Genomic DNA, 13,682 nt, shown 5'->3' on the forward strand with positions numbered 1-13,682 from the left:
TTTCCTCTTTATTTAGGAAATTCTGCTTTTTTTTTTCCTCTTTATTTAGGAAATTCTGCTTTTTTTTTTCCTCTTTATTTAGAAACTTCTGCTTTTTTTTTTTCTCTTTATTTAGGAACTTCTGCTTTTTGTTTTTCCTCTTTTATTTAGGAAGTTCTGCTTTTTTTTTTCCTCTTTATTGAGAAAGTTCTGCTTTTTTTTTCCTCTTTATTTAGAAAATTCTGCTTTTTTTTTTCCTCTTTATTTAGGAAATTCTGCTTTTTTTTTCCTCTTTATTGAGGAAGTTCTGCTTTTTTTTCCCTCTTTATTTAGAAAATTCTGCTTTTTTTTTTCCTCTTTATTGAGGAAGTTCTGCTTTTTTTTTTCCTCTTTATTGAGGAAATTCTGCTTTTTTTTTCCTCTTTATTTAGGAAGTTCTGCTTTTTTGTCCTCTTTATTTAGGAAATTCGGCTTTTTTTTTTCCTCTTTATTGAACCTTTATCCGCTTTATTTTGTTTCATTTTGTAGCTGAGAGTGTTCAAACTGGCCAAGTCGTGGCCCACCCTGAACATGCTGATAAAAATCATCGGCAACTCGGTGGGAGCCCTGGGCAACCTGACGCTGGTTCTGGCCATCATCGTGTTCATCTTTGCCGTGGTGGGGATGCAGCTCTTCGGCAAGAGCTACAAGGAGTGCGTGTGCAAGATCAACCCCGAGTGCGAGCTGCCCCGCTGGCACATGCACGACTTCTTCCACTCCTTCCTCATCGTGTTCCGCGTGCTGTGCGGGGAGTGGATCGAGACCATGTGGGACTGCATGGAGGTGGCCGGCCAGGCCATGTGCCTCATCGTCTTCATGATGGTCATGGTCATCGGCAACCTCGTGGTCAGTCACTGCCTCCTCGTGGGCTTGAGAGAGAATTTTTTTTTTTTTTTTTTTTTTTTTTTTTTTTTGGCGGGTGGGCGGGGTGTCGGTTCTTGGGTGGGGTGGGGCTATGGGGGGAGCCCAGGACTGATGGTTTGAGAGTTTTCCTGCTCTTGGAGGTCCCTCCTGGCCTTGATGTCCAACAGATTCTGGTAGCACAAAATCAGGGTTTTTTTTGCTTGATGAGAACCTTAAACAATCACCCATAAATAAATGCTAATACAATAGTGATGGGATTTCTTGGGTTGGTTCTTGGGTGGGGTGGGGCTATGGGGGAACCCAGGACTGATGGTTTGGGAGTTTTCCCGTTCATGAAGGTCCCTCCTGACCTTTAAAGTCCCACAGATTCTGGTAGCACAAAATTAAAGTAATTTTTGCTTGATTAGGACATTAAACAATCACCCATAAATAAATACTGATGGGATTTCTTGGGTTGGTTCTTGGGTGGGGTAGGGTTCTGGGGGAGCCCAGGAGTGATGGTTTGAGAATTTTCCTGCTCTTGGATGTTCCTCCTGACCTTTAAAGTCCCACAGATTCTGGTAGCACAAAATCAGGGTTTTTTTGCTTGATGAGAACCTTAAACAATCACCCATAAATAAATGCTAATGTGATTTCTTCACTTGATTTTTGGGTGGGGTAGGGCTATGGGGGGAACCCAGGACTGATGGTTTGGGAGTTTTCCTGCTCTTGGATGTTCCTCCTAACCTTTAAAGTCCCACAGACTCTGATAGCACAAAATCAGGTTTTTTTTTTCTTGATGAGAACATTAATCACCCATAAATGAAGCATTTTGCAATAGTGATGGGATTTCTTGGGTCGGTTCTTGGGTGGGGTGGGGCTATGGGGGGAACCCAGGAGTGATGGTTTGAGAATTTTCCTGCTCTTGGATGTCCCTCCTGGCCTTGATGTCCAACAGGTTCTGGTAGCACAAAATCAGGGTTTTTTTGCTTGATGAGAACCTTAAACAATCACCCATAAATAAATGCTAATGTGATTTCTTTGGTTGATTCTTGGGTGGGATAAGGTTCTGGGAAAGCCCAGGATGAGGCAGTGATGGTTTGAGAATTTTCCTGCTCTTGGAGGTTCCTCCTGGCTTTGAGGTCCAACAGATTTTGGTAGCACAAATTTTTTTTTTTTTTTGCTTGATGAGGACCTTAAACAATCACCCATAAATAAAGCATTTTTCAGTAAAAGCTGAAGCTGTGAAAGTAGAGACAGACCTACACCTGACCTGAGGGGGAAAAAGAAGCAAAACTTTGCATTTGAACGACCAGAAAATTCAATAATTTGGTGCACAGGGGAAGGTCCTGAAGTGTTAAAATGAAAATGGAGGTTTCTTCTAAATCCTTCCCACTGGCTCAGTCATGAGTTGTGTGGGAGGCTGGACTCGATCAGGATGGGTCCTTCTGGCCTTAAATTTCATGCAGAAAAGTCTGGGGAGGAAAATGTGAGCAAGAATGAAATCACATGAACGATTCTCCAAGGTAGTTGTGAGCTCTCTCTGAGAGGTCTGGCCTTGATAAGGTTTTGATAAAATAAGTTTTGGGGGTGGTCAGTAAATGTGGGTGAGGAAATGGAGCTGGGAGTGATCACTGCAAATGCCAAGAGATGGGCAGAGATGGGATTAAATCAGTGAGGCTGAGTTTAAATCCTGTGGGGATTAAATCCCTCTCTGCCATCTGCAAGGGGCTGCTCAGAGCCGTGTGCTGCACCAAGATTCAGGGGGAAAAAAAAACTCAGAAATTTCAGGGAACTTATTGCAGCAGCAGGGTCTCAAACCTTGGGCACCTGAGTGATGAATGTGTGGGACACCAGAGCTGGGTTTGAGGTTTTGGGACAGCAGAGCTGGATTTGGGTTTGTGGGACAGCAAAGCTGGATTTACACCAGAGCTGGATTTGAATTTAGGGGACACCAGAGCTGGTTTTACACCAGAGCTGGTTTTGAGGTTTTGGGACACTGGGGCTAGGTTTGAGTCTGTGGGACACCAGAGCTGGTTTTACACCAGAGCTGGATTTGGGTTTCTGGGACACCAGAGCTGATTTTGATTTTATGGGACACCAGAGCTGGTTTTACACCAGAGCTGATCTTGAGGTTTTGGCACACCAGAGCTGGATTTGAGTTTTTGGCACACCAGAGCTGGATTTGGGTTTTTGGGCCATTGGGGCAGTATTTGAGTTTTTGGGACACCAGAGCTGGATTTGAGTTTTTGGGACACCAGAGCTGGATTTGGGTTTTGGGACACCAGAGCTGGATTTGGGTTTTTGGCACACTGGGGCAGTATTTGGGGTTTTTGGCACACCAGAGCTGGATTTGAGTTTTTGGCACACCAGAGCTGGATTTGGGTTTTTGGGCCACTGGGGCAATATTTGGGGTTTTTGGCACACCAGAGCTGGATTTGGGTTTTTGGGACACCAGAGCTGGATTTGGGTTTTGGGCCATTGGGGCAGTATTTGGGTTTGTGGCACACCAGAGCTGGATTTGGGTTTTTGGCACACTGGGGCAATATTTGGGGTTTTTGGCACACTGGGGCAATATTTGGGGGTTTTGGCACACCAGAGCTGCTTTCAGTGACGTTTGCAGCCCTCTCTGCAGGCTTTGGGTGCCGTTCAGCTTTAGGAACCCCCCACCCCCGTGTTTATCACCCCAGCATCTCCTCTCCCCTCTCCAGGTGCTCAACCTGTTCCTGGCTTTGCTGCTGAGCTCCTTCAGCGCCGACAACCTGGCGGCCACGGACGACGACGGCGAGATGAACAACCTGCAGATCTCGGTGATCCGCATCAAGAAAGGCATCGCCTGGAGCAAGGCGCGGCTCCGCGAGTTCATGCAGGCTCATTTCAAACACAGAGAGGCCGACGAGGTGAAGCCCCTGGACGAGCTGTACGACAGGAAGGTGAACTGCATCGCCAACCACACGGGAGCCGACATCAACAGGGACATCGACTTCCAGAAGAACGGCAACGGCACCACGAGCGGCATCGGCAGCAGCGTGGAGAAATACATCATCGACGAGGATCACATGTCCTTCATCAACAACCCCAACCTGACCGTGCGCGTCCCCATCGCCGTCGGGGAGTCCGACTTCGAGAACCTCAACACCGAGGATTTCAGCAGCGACACGGAGCCCGACGGCAGCAAAGAGGTGGGAGGGGGAAAAGATCCGTGTGAGAACAGCAGAGGGTGGGAGGGGGCAAAGATAATCCTGAAAGTTTAGTCCAGCAAAGGATGGGAGGGGGTAAAGATCCAGGTGAGAGAACATCAAAGGGTGGGAGGGAGTAAAGATGAATTCTGAAAGTTTGGTGCAACAAAGGGATGGGAGGGGGTAAAGATTAATTCTGAAAGTTTGGTCCAGTAAAGAGGTGGGAGAGTATAAAGATTAATTCTGAAAGTTTGGTCCGGCAAAGGATGGGAGGGGGTAAAGACCCAGGTGAGAGAACATCAAAGGGTGGGAGGGGGTAAAGATGAATTCTGAAAGTTTGGTCTGGCAAAGGGTGGGAGAGGATAAAGATCAATTCTAGAAGTTTAGTCCAACAGAGAGGTGGGAGGGCATAAAGATTCATGTGAGGAGTTTAGTGCAACAACGAAGTGGGATGGGATAAAAATTCATTCAAGAAGTTTGGTCCAGCAAAGGGCTGGGAGGGCATAAAGATCAATTCTAGACGTTTAGTCCAGCCAGGAGGTGGGAGAGGACAAAGATTAATTCTGAAAGTTTGGTCCAGCAAAGGAGTGGGAGGGGGTAAAGATAATTCTAGAAGTTTAGTCCAGCAGAGAGGTGAGAGGGGATAAAGATTCGTTTGAGAAGTTTAGTCCAGCAAAGGGGTGAGGTGGGGTTAAAGATTCATTCTGAAAGTTAAAGATTCATTCTGAAAGTTAAAGATTCATTCTGAAAGTTTAGTGCAGCCAAGAGGTGGGAGGGCATAAAGATCAATTCTAAGAATTTAGTCCAACAAAGAGGAGGAAGAGGATAAAGATCAATTCTAGAAGTTTAGTCCAGCAGAGAGGTGGGAGAGCATAAAGATTCATGTGAGGAGTTTAGTGCAACAACGAAGTGGGATGGGATAAAAATTCATTCAAGAAGTTTGGTCCAGCCAGGAGTGGGAGAGGATAAAGATTAATTCTGAAAGTTTGGTCCAGCCAGGAGTGGGAGAGGATAAAGATTAATTCAAAGAGTTTAGCCCAACAAAGGGGTGAGGTGGGATAAAGATTAATTCAAAAAGTTTAGTCCAGCCAAGAGGTGGGAGGGGGTTAAAGATTAATTCAAGATACTGAGATCACTCTGAGTGGTCTCCACTCTCCACAGGGAGAACTTGAAAGTTTAATTCCAGCACTAAACTTGTGTTTATCCTGTGCTAGTAACTCTATAGAAAGCCACAAATACTTTATATGTGATATAAAAATATATTACATAGAATTATAATTAATAATAAAATAATATTGCATATTATTGTATTACAATAGTATAACAGTACAATAATATTGCAATTATATTATTACATATATTATTATATCATTTTATATAGACTATTATAATAATATAACTAATAAAACTATAATTACTATAATTAACACATTAAATATATCTTATGTTGTTATATTATTATATTAGAATAATGTTATATTATAATATAATTATATATTTATTTCTCTCTCTATAAAATACATATATAAATATATTACTTTATATGTATGTATATATAACTACTTTATATATTTTTATATGTAGAAATTATACACACAAATGTAATGTAAAATATATATAATAAATAGCTCTAATAAAATATATCTAATAAATAGCTCTAATAAAATATATATAATAAATAGCTCTAATAAAATACAGATATAATCATAGAAAGGCACTTTAAAGATCATTTAGTTCCAACCCCCTGCTGTGGACAGGGACACCTTTCATAATAAATAATAAATAATAATAAATAATAATAATTAATAATTAATAATAATAAATTCTCCATGCTGTGTGTCCTGTGGGACTCGAGCTGGGTCAGGATCTCAGTGATGAAAATGAGGAATTTTAATGGCAGTGAACAAATGGCTGAGCCAGGGTTTGATATTGGATATTTGTCAGGAGCTGATCATTGATTGATTGGGGTTTGCTCATTGATTATTGATTGATTGGGGTTTGCTGATTGATTATTGATTGATTGGGGTTTGCTCATTGATCACTGATCAGATTGGGGTTTGCTGATTGATTATTGATCAGATTGGGGTTTGCTCATTGATCACTGATCAGATTGGGCTTTGCTCATTGATTACTGATCAGATTGGGGTTTGCTGATTGATTATTGATCAGATTGGGGTTTGCTCATTGATTATTGATCAGATTGGGGTTTTGCTCATTGATTATTGATCAGATTGGGGTTTGCTCATTGATCACTGATCAGATTGGGGTTTGCTCATTGATCACTGATCAGATTGGGGTTTGCTCATTGATTATTGATCAGATTGGGGTTTTGCTCATTGATTATTGATCAGATTGGGGTTCTGCTCATTGATTATTGATCAGATTGGGGTTTGCTCATTGATTATTTTGATCAGATTGGGGTTTGCTGATTGATTATTGATCAGATTGGGGTTCTGCTCATTGATTATTGATCAGATTGGGGTTTGCTCATTGATTACTGATCGGATTGGGCTTTGCTCATTGATTATTGATCAGATTGGGGTTTGCTGATTGATTATTGATCAGATTGGGGTTTGCTCATTGATTACTGATCGGATTGGGGTTTTGCTCATTGATTATTGATCAGATTGGGGTTTTGCTGATTGATTATTGATCAGATTGGGGTTTGCTCATTGATTACTGATCGGATTGGGGTTTGCTCATTGATCACTGATCAGATTGGGGTTTGCTGATTGATTATTGATCAGATTGGGGTTTGCTCATTGATCACTGATCGGATTGGGGTTTGCTGATTGATTACTGATCGGATTGGGGTTTGCTCATTGATCACTGATCAGATTGGGGTTTGCTGATTGATTATTGATCAGATTGGGGTTTGTGTTGCAGAAACTGGATGAGAGCAGCTCCTCTGAGGGCAGCACCATTGATATCAAGCCTGAAGTGGAGGAAGTCCCTGTGGAAGCCCCCGAGGAATACCTGGACCCCGATGCCTGCTTCACAGAAGGTGACAGGGCAGGGAGGGAGGGGGTTTGGGATATTCTGGGCTGAGCTCTGAGCTCAGCTCAGGCTTAGGCCCAGCCTCATCTCCAGGCCCTTCCTGGGCTGCTGAACTGGCTGAGGGGAATTTGCCAAGAGAGGCTCTCAGAGCTGCAGCTGCCACTGCTGGGATCACAGAATCCTTCAGTGATTTGTGCTGGAAGGAGCCTTCAAATCCAAATCCCAAATCCTCATCCCAATTTACCCTTTTCCATTTGTGCTGGAAGGAGCCTTAAAATCCAAATCCCAAATCCTGATCCAAATTTACCCTTTTCCATTTCCATTTGTGCTGGAAGGAGCCTTAAAATCCAGATCCCAAATCCTCATCCAAATTTACCCTTTTCCATTTCCATTTGTGCTGGAAGGGGCCTTAAAATCCCAAATCCCAAATCCTCCTCCCAATTTACCCTTTTCCATTTGTGCTGGAAGGAGCCTTAAAATCCAAATCCTCATCCAAATTTACCCTTTTCCATTTCCATTTGTGCTGGAAGGAGCCTTAAAATCCAAATCCCAAATCCTCCTCCAAATTTACCCTTTTCCATTTGTGCTGGAAGGAGCCTTAAAATCCAAATCCTCCTCCAAATTTACCCTTTTCCATTTCCATTTGTGCTGGAAGGGGCTTTGAAATCCAGATCCCAAATCCTCCTCCCAATTTACCCTTTTCCATTTTACACCTCCCACCATCCCAGGCTGCTCCAAGCTCACCCAGCCTGGCCTTGGACACTTCCAGGGATCCAAGGGCAGCCCCAAATCCTCAGCCAGGGTCTCCCCACCCTCTCAGGGGGAATTTCTAAAGAATCTGAGGTTCTGTGGTAGAACAAGATGATGATTTTTGGTCTCCTGATGCCCGAGTATTTTTCCTTTCCTGCAGCTGGCCTCGATGTCTTGGGACATTTCCTTGCAGGAATTCCCATGGCAAAGATGCTTTAAAATGGTTCAAGGTTATTTTATCAGCAACTTTTCCATTTGTCCCCTCAAGAGCATTGGAGCTGCTCTGCTCCCAAATTTTGATGTTCATTCTGGTGCCCAGGCACAGAATTGGCAGAACAATCCTAAAAATCCTCAAAAACTCAGCAATTTTATCACGTTGGCACCATCAAAACAGCTCCTAGACAGTGAGAATCGAATATAATAAATTTTTTTAAATAATAAATATATAAAAAGGGATTTTTTTTAAACCTGAAATGCAGAGTTTCCTGAGGGGAGGTGTGGCCTGTCCCTGTTGCAGGTTGCATGCAACGCTGCAAATGCTGCCAGGTCAATATTGAGGAAGGGCTGGGAAAGTCGTGGTGGACCTTGAGGAAAACTTGTTTCCTCATCGTGGAGCACAACTGGTTTGAGACTTTCATCATCTTCATGATCCTCCTGAGCAGTGGGGCTCTGGTGAGTAAAAAATCTCTCTAGGGTTTGGGGGAATTTTAATTCTGTACAGGAAAATTTGGGGAAAAAGCAAAAAAAAAAAAAAAAAAAAATCACAGCTCTATGGTGGTTCTGTAGAAAAGCTTTTATTAATGGTTTTTAGTTTGGTTTAAATGAAGAATAAAGCATTCATTCAAATCTGGGTTCTGATTCTGGTTTGATTGGAAATGTGAGGATCTGGGGAAAAGTCAGGCTGGTTTCACAGAATCACAAAATCCCAGAACCACTGAGCCTGGAAAAGCTTTTATTTAATATTTTTAGTTCAGTATAAACTAAGAATAAAACTTTCAAATCTGGGTTCTGATCCTGGGATCTGGGGAAAAGTCAGCCTTTATCTGTGTCTGATTTCACAGAATCACAAAATTCCAGAATCACTGAGGCTGGAAAAGCTTTTATTAATGATTTTATTTTGGTTTAAATCAAGAACAGAGCATTCAAATCTGGGATCTGGGGAAAAGTCAGCCTGAATCTGTGTTTGATTTCACAGAATCACAGAGTCTGGAAAAGCTTTTATTTGTGTTTTTAATTTGGTTTAAATTAAGAGCATTCAAATCTGGAATCTGGGGAAAAGTCAGATTTTATCTGTATCTGATTTCACAGAATCACAAAATTTCAGAATCATTGAGGTTGGAAAACTCCTCCAACCCCATCACCTCCAAACAAACCCCAATTTTCTATATTTGATTGATCTTTTCTATAAATCTGTGTCCTCAGCTCCTCTCTAACCAAATACTGACCCCCCACCCCAGTAACATTTGGGGGTGACCCCATGGAATAAAAAATTAAAAAAAATAAAATAAAAATCCCCTAAAAATGAGACCCCCTGGTTGTTGCCCAGGCTTTTGAGGACATTTACATCGAGCAGAGGAAAACCATCAGGACCATCCTGGAGTATGCAGACAAAGTGTTCACCTACATTTTCATCCTGGAGATGCTGCTCAAGTGGTGTGCCTATGGATTTGTCAAATTCTTCACCAATGCCTGGTGCTGGCTGGATTTCCTCATCGTGGCTGTATGTATTGATTTCTTTCTTTTTATTTTTATTTTTTTATTTATTTCTGCTTGGTGGGGAGATGTTTCCTGTCAGATTTTAACTTGGATCGTTGATTTAAGAGTCCCAGGTAATCTGTGAGTGCTCAAATCAAGGAAAAAAAAAGTTTGGGTTTTTTTTTTTTTTTTTTTCTGTTTTTTGGGGGTTTTTTTGGGGTTTTTTTTTCGTTTTTTTTGTTTGTTTGTTTGTTTTAGGGTTTTTTTGTTTGTTTGGTTTGGTTTGGGGGTTTTTTTGTTTTTGTTTTTTTGGGGTTTTTTTTTGTTTGTTTTTGGTTTGGGTTTTTTTGTTTTTTTTGTTTTTGGGGTTTTTGGGGGTTTTTTTTGGGGGGGGTTTGTTGTTTTTTGGGTTTTTTGGTTTTTTTTTCTTTTGTTTGTGGGGTTTTTTGTTTTGGTTTCTTTTGTTTTTTGGGTGTTTTTGTTTTTGGGGTTTTTGTTTGTTTGTTTGTTTTGTTTTTGGTTTTTTGGTTTGGTTTTTTTTTTTTTTTTTTTGTTGGATTTCTGCAGGAATCAAGAAGGATTTTCCAGCCTTTTTTTCTTTTTTTTTTTTTTTTGTTTTTTGTTTTTTTTTTCTCTGCTGAAAACAGAATTTGAGGAGAGCACTGGGAGGCGTTTCCAAAGGCAGGGCTGTGCAGATGTGAAATTCTTTGGGTGATATTTCCAGGATTTAAATCCTCTGTGATGATTTTTTTTTTTTTTTTTCTTGCATTGTTTAATGATGAGGCAGCAGAACCTCCCCACCCCACGCTGGATTTGTGAGGATCTCAGTCCTTGGCAAGTTCAGCAAAAGAAAAGTTCAAAAAATTTCAAAAGAAACGGGAAGGGGAGGTAAAAAAAAATAAAATAAAATAAAAAAAAGCAGGATGACACCAAGCAAGAAAACTCAGAGGTCGTAGCAGAGGGTGAGGATTCCTGGGAGGGAGGATAAATCTGAGAAATTTAAAAAAAAAAAAAAAAAAAAAAGGAGAATAAATTGTAGAATTAGAAGAAAAAAAAAAAAAAAAAAAAAGCAGGGGGGAAATTTCAGCGATAAATTTGGCTCTTTAAAATTAAATGGAATTTTTGCTGTGCACAGTGGTAAAAAAAAAAAAAAAAAAAAATGTGGAATTCAATAGGAAATTTCAGAATCCCTTTGGATTTCACTGGGATTCAGTGGCTGCCCCAAGAGCCAGAACGTTAAAAAAAGAATTCCCAATTTTTTTCCAGGTTTCTGGTTTGGAACAGCCCAAGGGGTGCTCAGCACCTTTGTCACTCTGGAAATATTCCTGAGTGGGTGGAAGGAGCTGTGCTTGGAATTCAGGGGGGTAGAAGTGACTCCAAACTCTTGAAATTTTCTTGAAATTGAAATTTGAAATTAAAAAAAAAAAAAAAAAAAAAAAAAATCCTCTCAACGTTTTTCCTTGGGCATAACCTGCACTTTAAAAAAATTTTAAAATTTTAAATTTTAAAAATTTTAAATTTAAAAAATTTTCTGACAGCAACCTTGAGTCTCTCACTGTGCCTGAAAAAATAAGTTCGAGTTGAATTCCAGTTGTTTGGAATGAAGAGCAGATTAATGGGAAGATTTAATTTAATTTAATTTTAATTTAATTTCCTTCCCATTATTTGGGAGTGGAGTAAAAATCAGGAATTTCCCAGGCAGGAAGAGTTTTAGAAGGATTTGGAATTCCTGGTTTCCTTTGGTGTCACTGAAAAGTTGCAAGATTTTCCCTGGGGAAAAAAAAAACAAAAAAAATAAAAAAAATGTGAAATGTGATTTTGAGATACCTCAGCAATGCTTTGTGTCCTGTATCTGTTAAATCATTTTTTTTTTTTAATTTTATTTTTTTAACCCGAATTTTGTGTTGTGGAAGGGGCTGAACTTTGAATTCCTAACAAAACCCTCTTGGATTATTTTCACAGGTTTGCTCTAGCATTGTCCAATTCCCCCTCTCATCCCCAAAGCTTTCCTGGGTGTTTGTGAAGACTTTTCCTGGGTAATAACGAAATTCTGCTTTTCAGTCAACCTGGGATTCCCTTTGTCCTCCGTGCCTGCTGTGTCTCCTGTTGGAATACCCTCAGGGAAAAAAAAATAAAATTAAAAAAAATAAAATTAAAAAAAAATAAAATTAAAAATTAAATTTAAAAAATAAAATTAAAAAAAATAAAAAAAATAAAAATAAAATTAAAAATAAAATTAAAAAAATAAAATAAAATAAAAAATAAAATTTAAAAAAATAAAATTAAAAAAATAAAAATTAAAATTAAAAAATAAAATAAAAAATAAAATTAAGAAAAAAATAAAATTAAAAAAATAAAATTTAAAAAAATAAAATAAAAAATAAAATTAAAAAATAAAATTAAAAAAATTAAAAAATAAAATTAAAAAAAATTTAAAAAAATAAAATTAAAAATAAAATTAAAAAAAATTTAAAAAAATAAAATAAAAAATAAAATTAAAAAATAAAATAAAATAAAAAAATAAAATAAATAAAATTAAAAAATAAAATTAAAAATAAAATTTAAAAAAATAAAATAAAAAATTAAAATTAAAAATAAAATAAAAAATAAAATTAAGAAAAAAATTAAAAATAAAATTTAAAAAAAATAAAATTTAAAAAAGTAAAATAAAAAAATTAAAAAAATAAAAATTAAAAATTTAAAAAATTTAAAAACAGTAATAAAAATAAAATATCCTCCAAGTTCCCCAAAAGCTCAGAATGCTCTTGGTGTCCTGCTCAGGAATAAAAATCTTTCTCCTGAGTGGGGGAAGGAGCTGGAAAAATGAGAATTCTTTGTTGGTGCCTCAAGGGATGGTTTGGGCTGGGAGGGACCTTAAAGCTCCTCCTGTTCCACCTCCCCAAACCCCCCTGGACACTTCCAGGGATTTTTTTTTGGAATTTCCATCGTTGGATTTATTTCTTTATTTTATATCTCCAAATCCATCGGGGATTTTGGGGTTTAATTCCATTTAGGATTTTAAAAAACTGGCCTGGCTGAGCTGCCTTGGCCTCCCAAAGGCTTTGGTGGAACTTTTTGGGATTTTTTGGAACCTTTTGGGATTTTTTGGAACCTTTTGGGAATTTTTGGAACCTTTTGGGATTTTTTTTTGGAACCTTTGGGATTTTTTTTTGGAACCTTTTGGGATTTTTTTTTTGGAACCTTTGGGACAGCCCTGGCATGGCTCAAATCAAATGGAATTTTAAAATGGGATGGAAAAAATCAAATAAAATGAAATCTCAATTTTTTCCCCCACATGTTTAGGATTTAAAATTCAGATCTGATATTTCCCCGAATTAAATGGGGAATAAGAATCATCCTGATAATTAATTCTACATGATTATTCTAATATCTCTTCTAATAAAAATAATACCTTGGAATTTCTTATTCTGAGAATTCAGCTCAGAATTCTCCTGTTCCAGGAGGAGATCCTCTGGTTTTTTTTTGTTTGTTGCTGTATATGGATGTCTTTCATTTTTTTTTTTCCTTAAAAAGGATTTTAGGTCTTTATGGATGTCTTTTTGGGTTTTTTTTATTCCTTAAAAAGGTTTTTATGTCTCTTTCTTATCTGTCTGAAGTGTGATGGTGACAAAAAATGGGAATGGTGGCAGCTGCTGTGTCTGGAACTGTGACTTAATAATAATTAATAATAATAATAATAATAATAATAATAATAATAATAATAATAATAATAATAATGATTCAGAGATGTGAATTAAATCTGACTCTGGGCTGCTCAGCAGGTTGCCCAGTATAACCCAGTACATCCCAGTGCTCCACTCTGTGCCCCTGAGGTCGGGATTGGGGGAAAAACAGGGATGGGATGGGATGGGGGGAAATGGGATAAAACAGGATTGGGATAGGGGAAAAAAAAAAAAAGGGAGAAAACATCTGGAATGGAGGAAAGTGGAGGATTCTGGAGCTGGGATTGGGAAAAATTCCGGTTTTGGAATGTGGAAAAAACCTTGGGAAAAACAATTCCTGGGAATCCCCAGGAGTGGTGACAATTTCCCCCCATTTTCCCTCATCCCAACCCTGTTTTATCCCATTTCCCCATCTCATCCCCGGTTTTTTTCCCAGTTTTTTTTTTTTCCCAGTTTTGTTTTTCCCCAGTTTTTTTTTTCCCATTTTTTTTCCCCAGTTTTTTTTTCCCATTTGTTT

General features: G+C 38.7%; 1 protein-coding gene across 4 annotated transcripts in view; it reads left to right on the top strand.

The window, feature by feature from the left end:
• The window catches only part of SCN8A (sodium voltage-gated channel alpha subunit 8), a 72,817-nt gene that overhangs the window by 38,924 nt on the left and 20,211 nt on the right, over positions 1-13,682 (top strand). For all 4 annotated transcript variants that reach the window (XR_015808794.1, XR_015808795.1, XM_088180736.1 and 1 more), the window contains exons 16-20: positions 508-864; positions 3,573-4,043; positions 6,927-7,044; positions 8,305-8,459; positions 9,334-9,507. Coding sequence is in view for 2 of the 4 variants with exons in the window: in XM_088180736.1 (XP_088036862.1) it covers positions 508-864; positions 3,573-4,043; positions 6,927-7,044; positions 8,305-8,459; positions 9,334-9,507 (1,275 nt within the window). In the remaining 2 variants the exon portion in view is untranslated. The remainder of the gene's footprint in view (positions 1-507; positions 865-3,572; positions 4,044-6,926; positions 7,045-8,304; positions 8,460-9,333; positions 9,508-13,682) is intronic.

This window comes from Sturnus vulgaris, chromosome 30 (genome assembly GCF_052056855.1).
Source record: "Sturnus vulgaris isolate bStuVul1 chromosome 30, bStuVul1.hap1, whole genome shotgun sequence".
In the NCBI taxonomy this organism is placed as follows: domain Eukaryota; kingdom Metazoa; phylum Chordata; class Aves; order Passeriformes; family Sturnidae; genus Sturnus; species Sturnus vulgaris.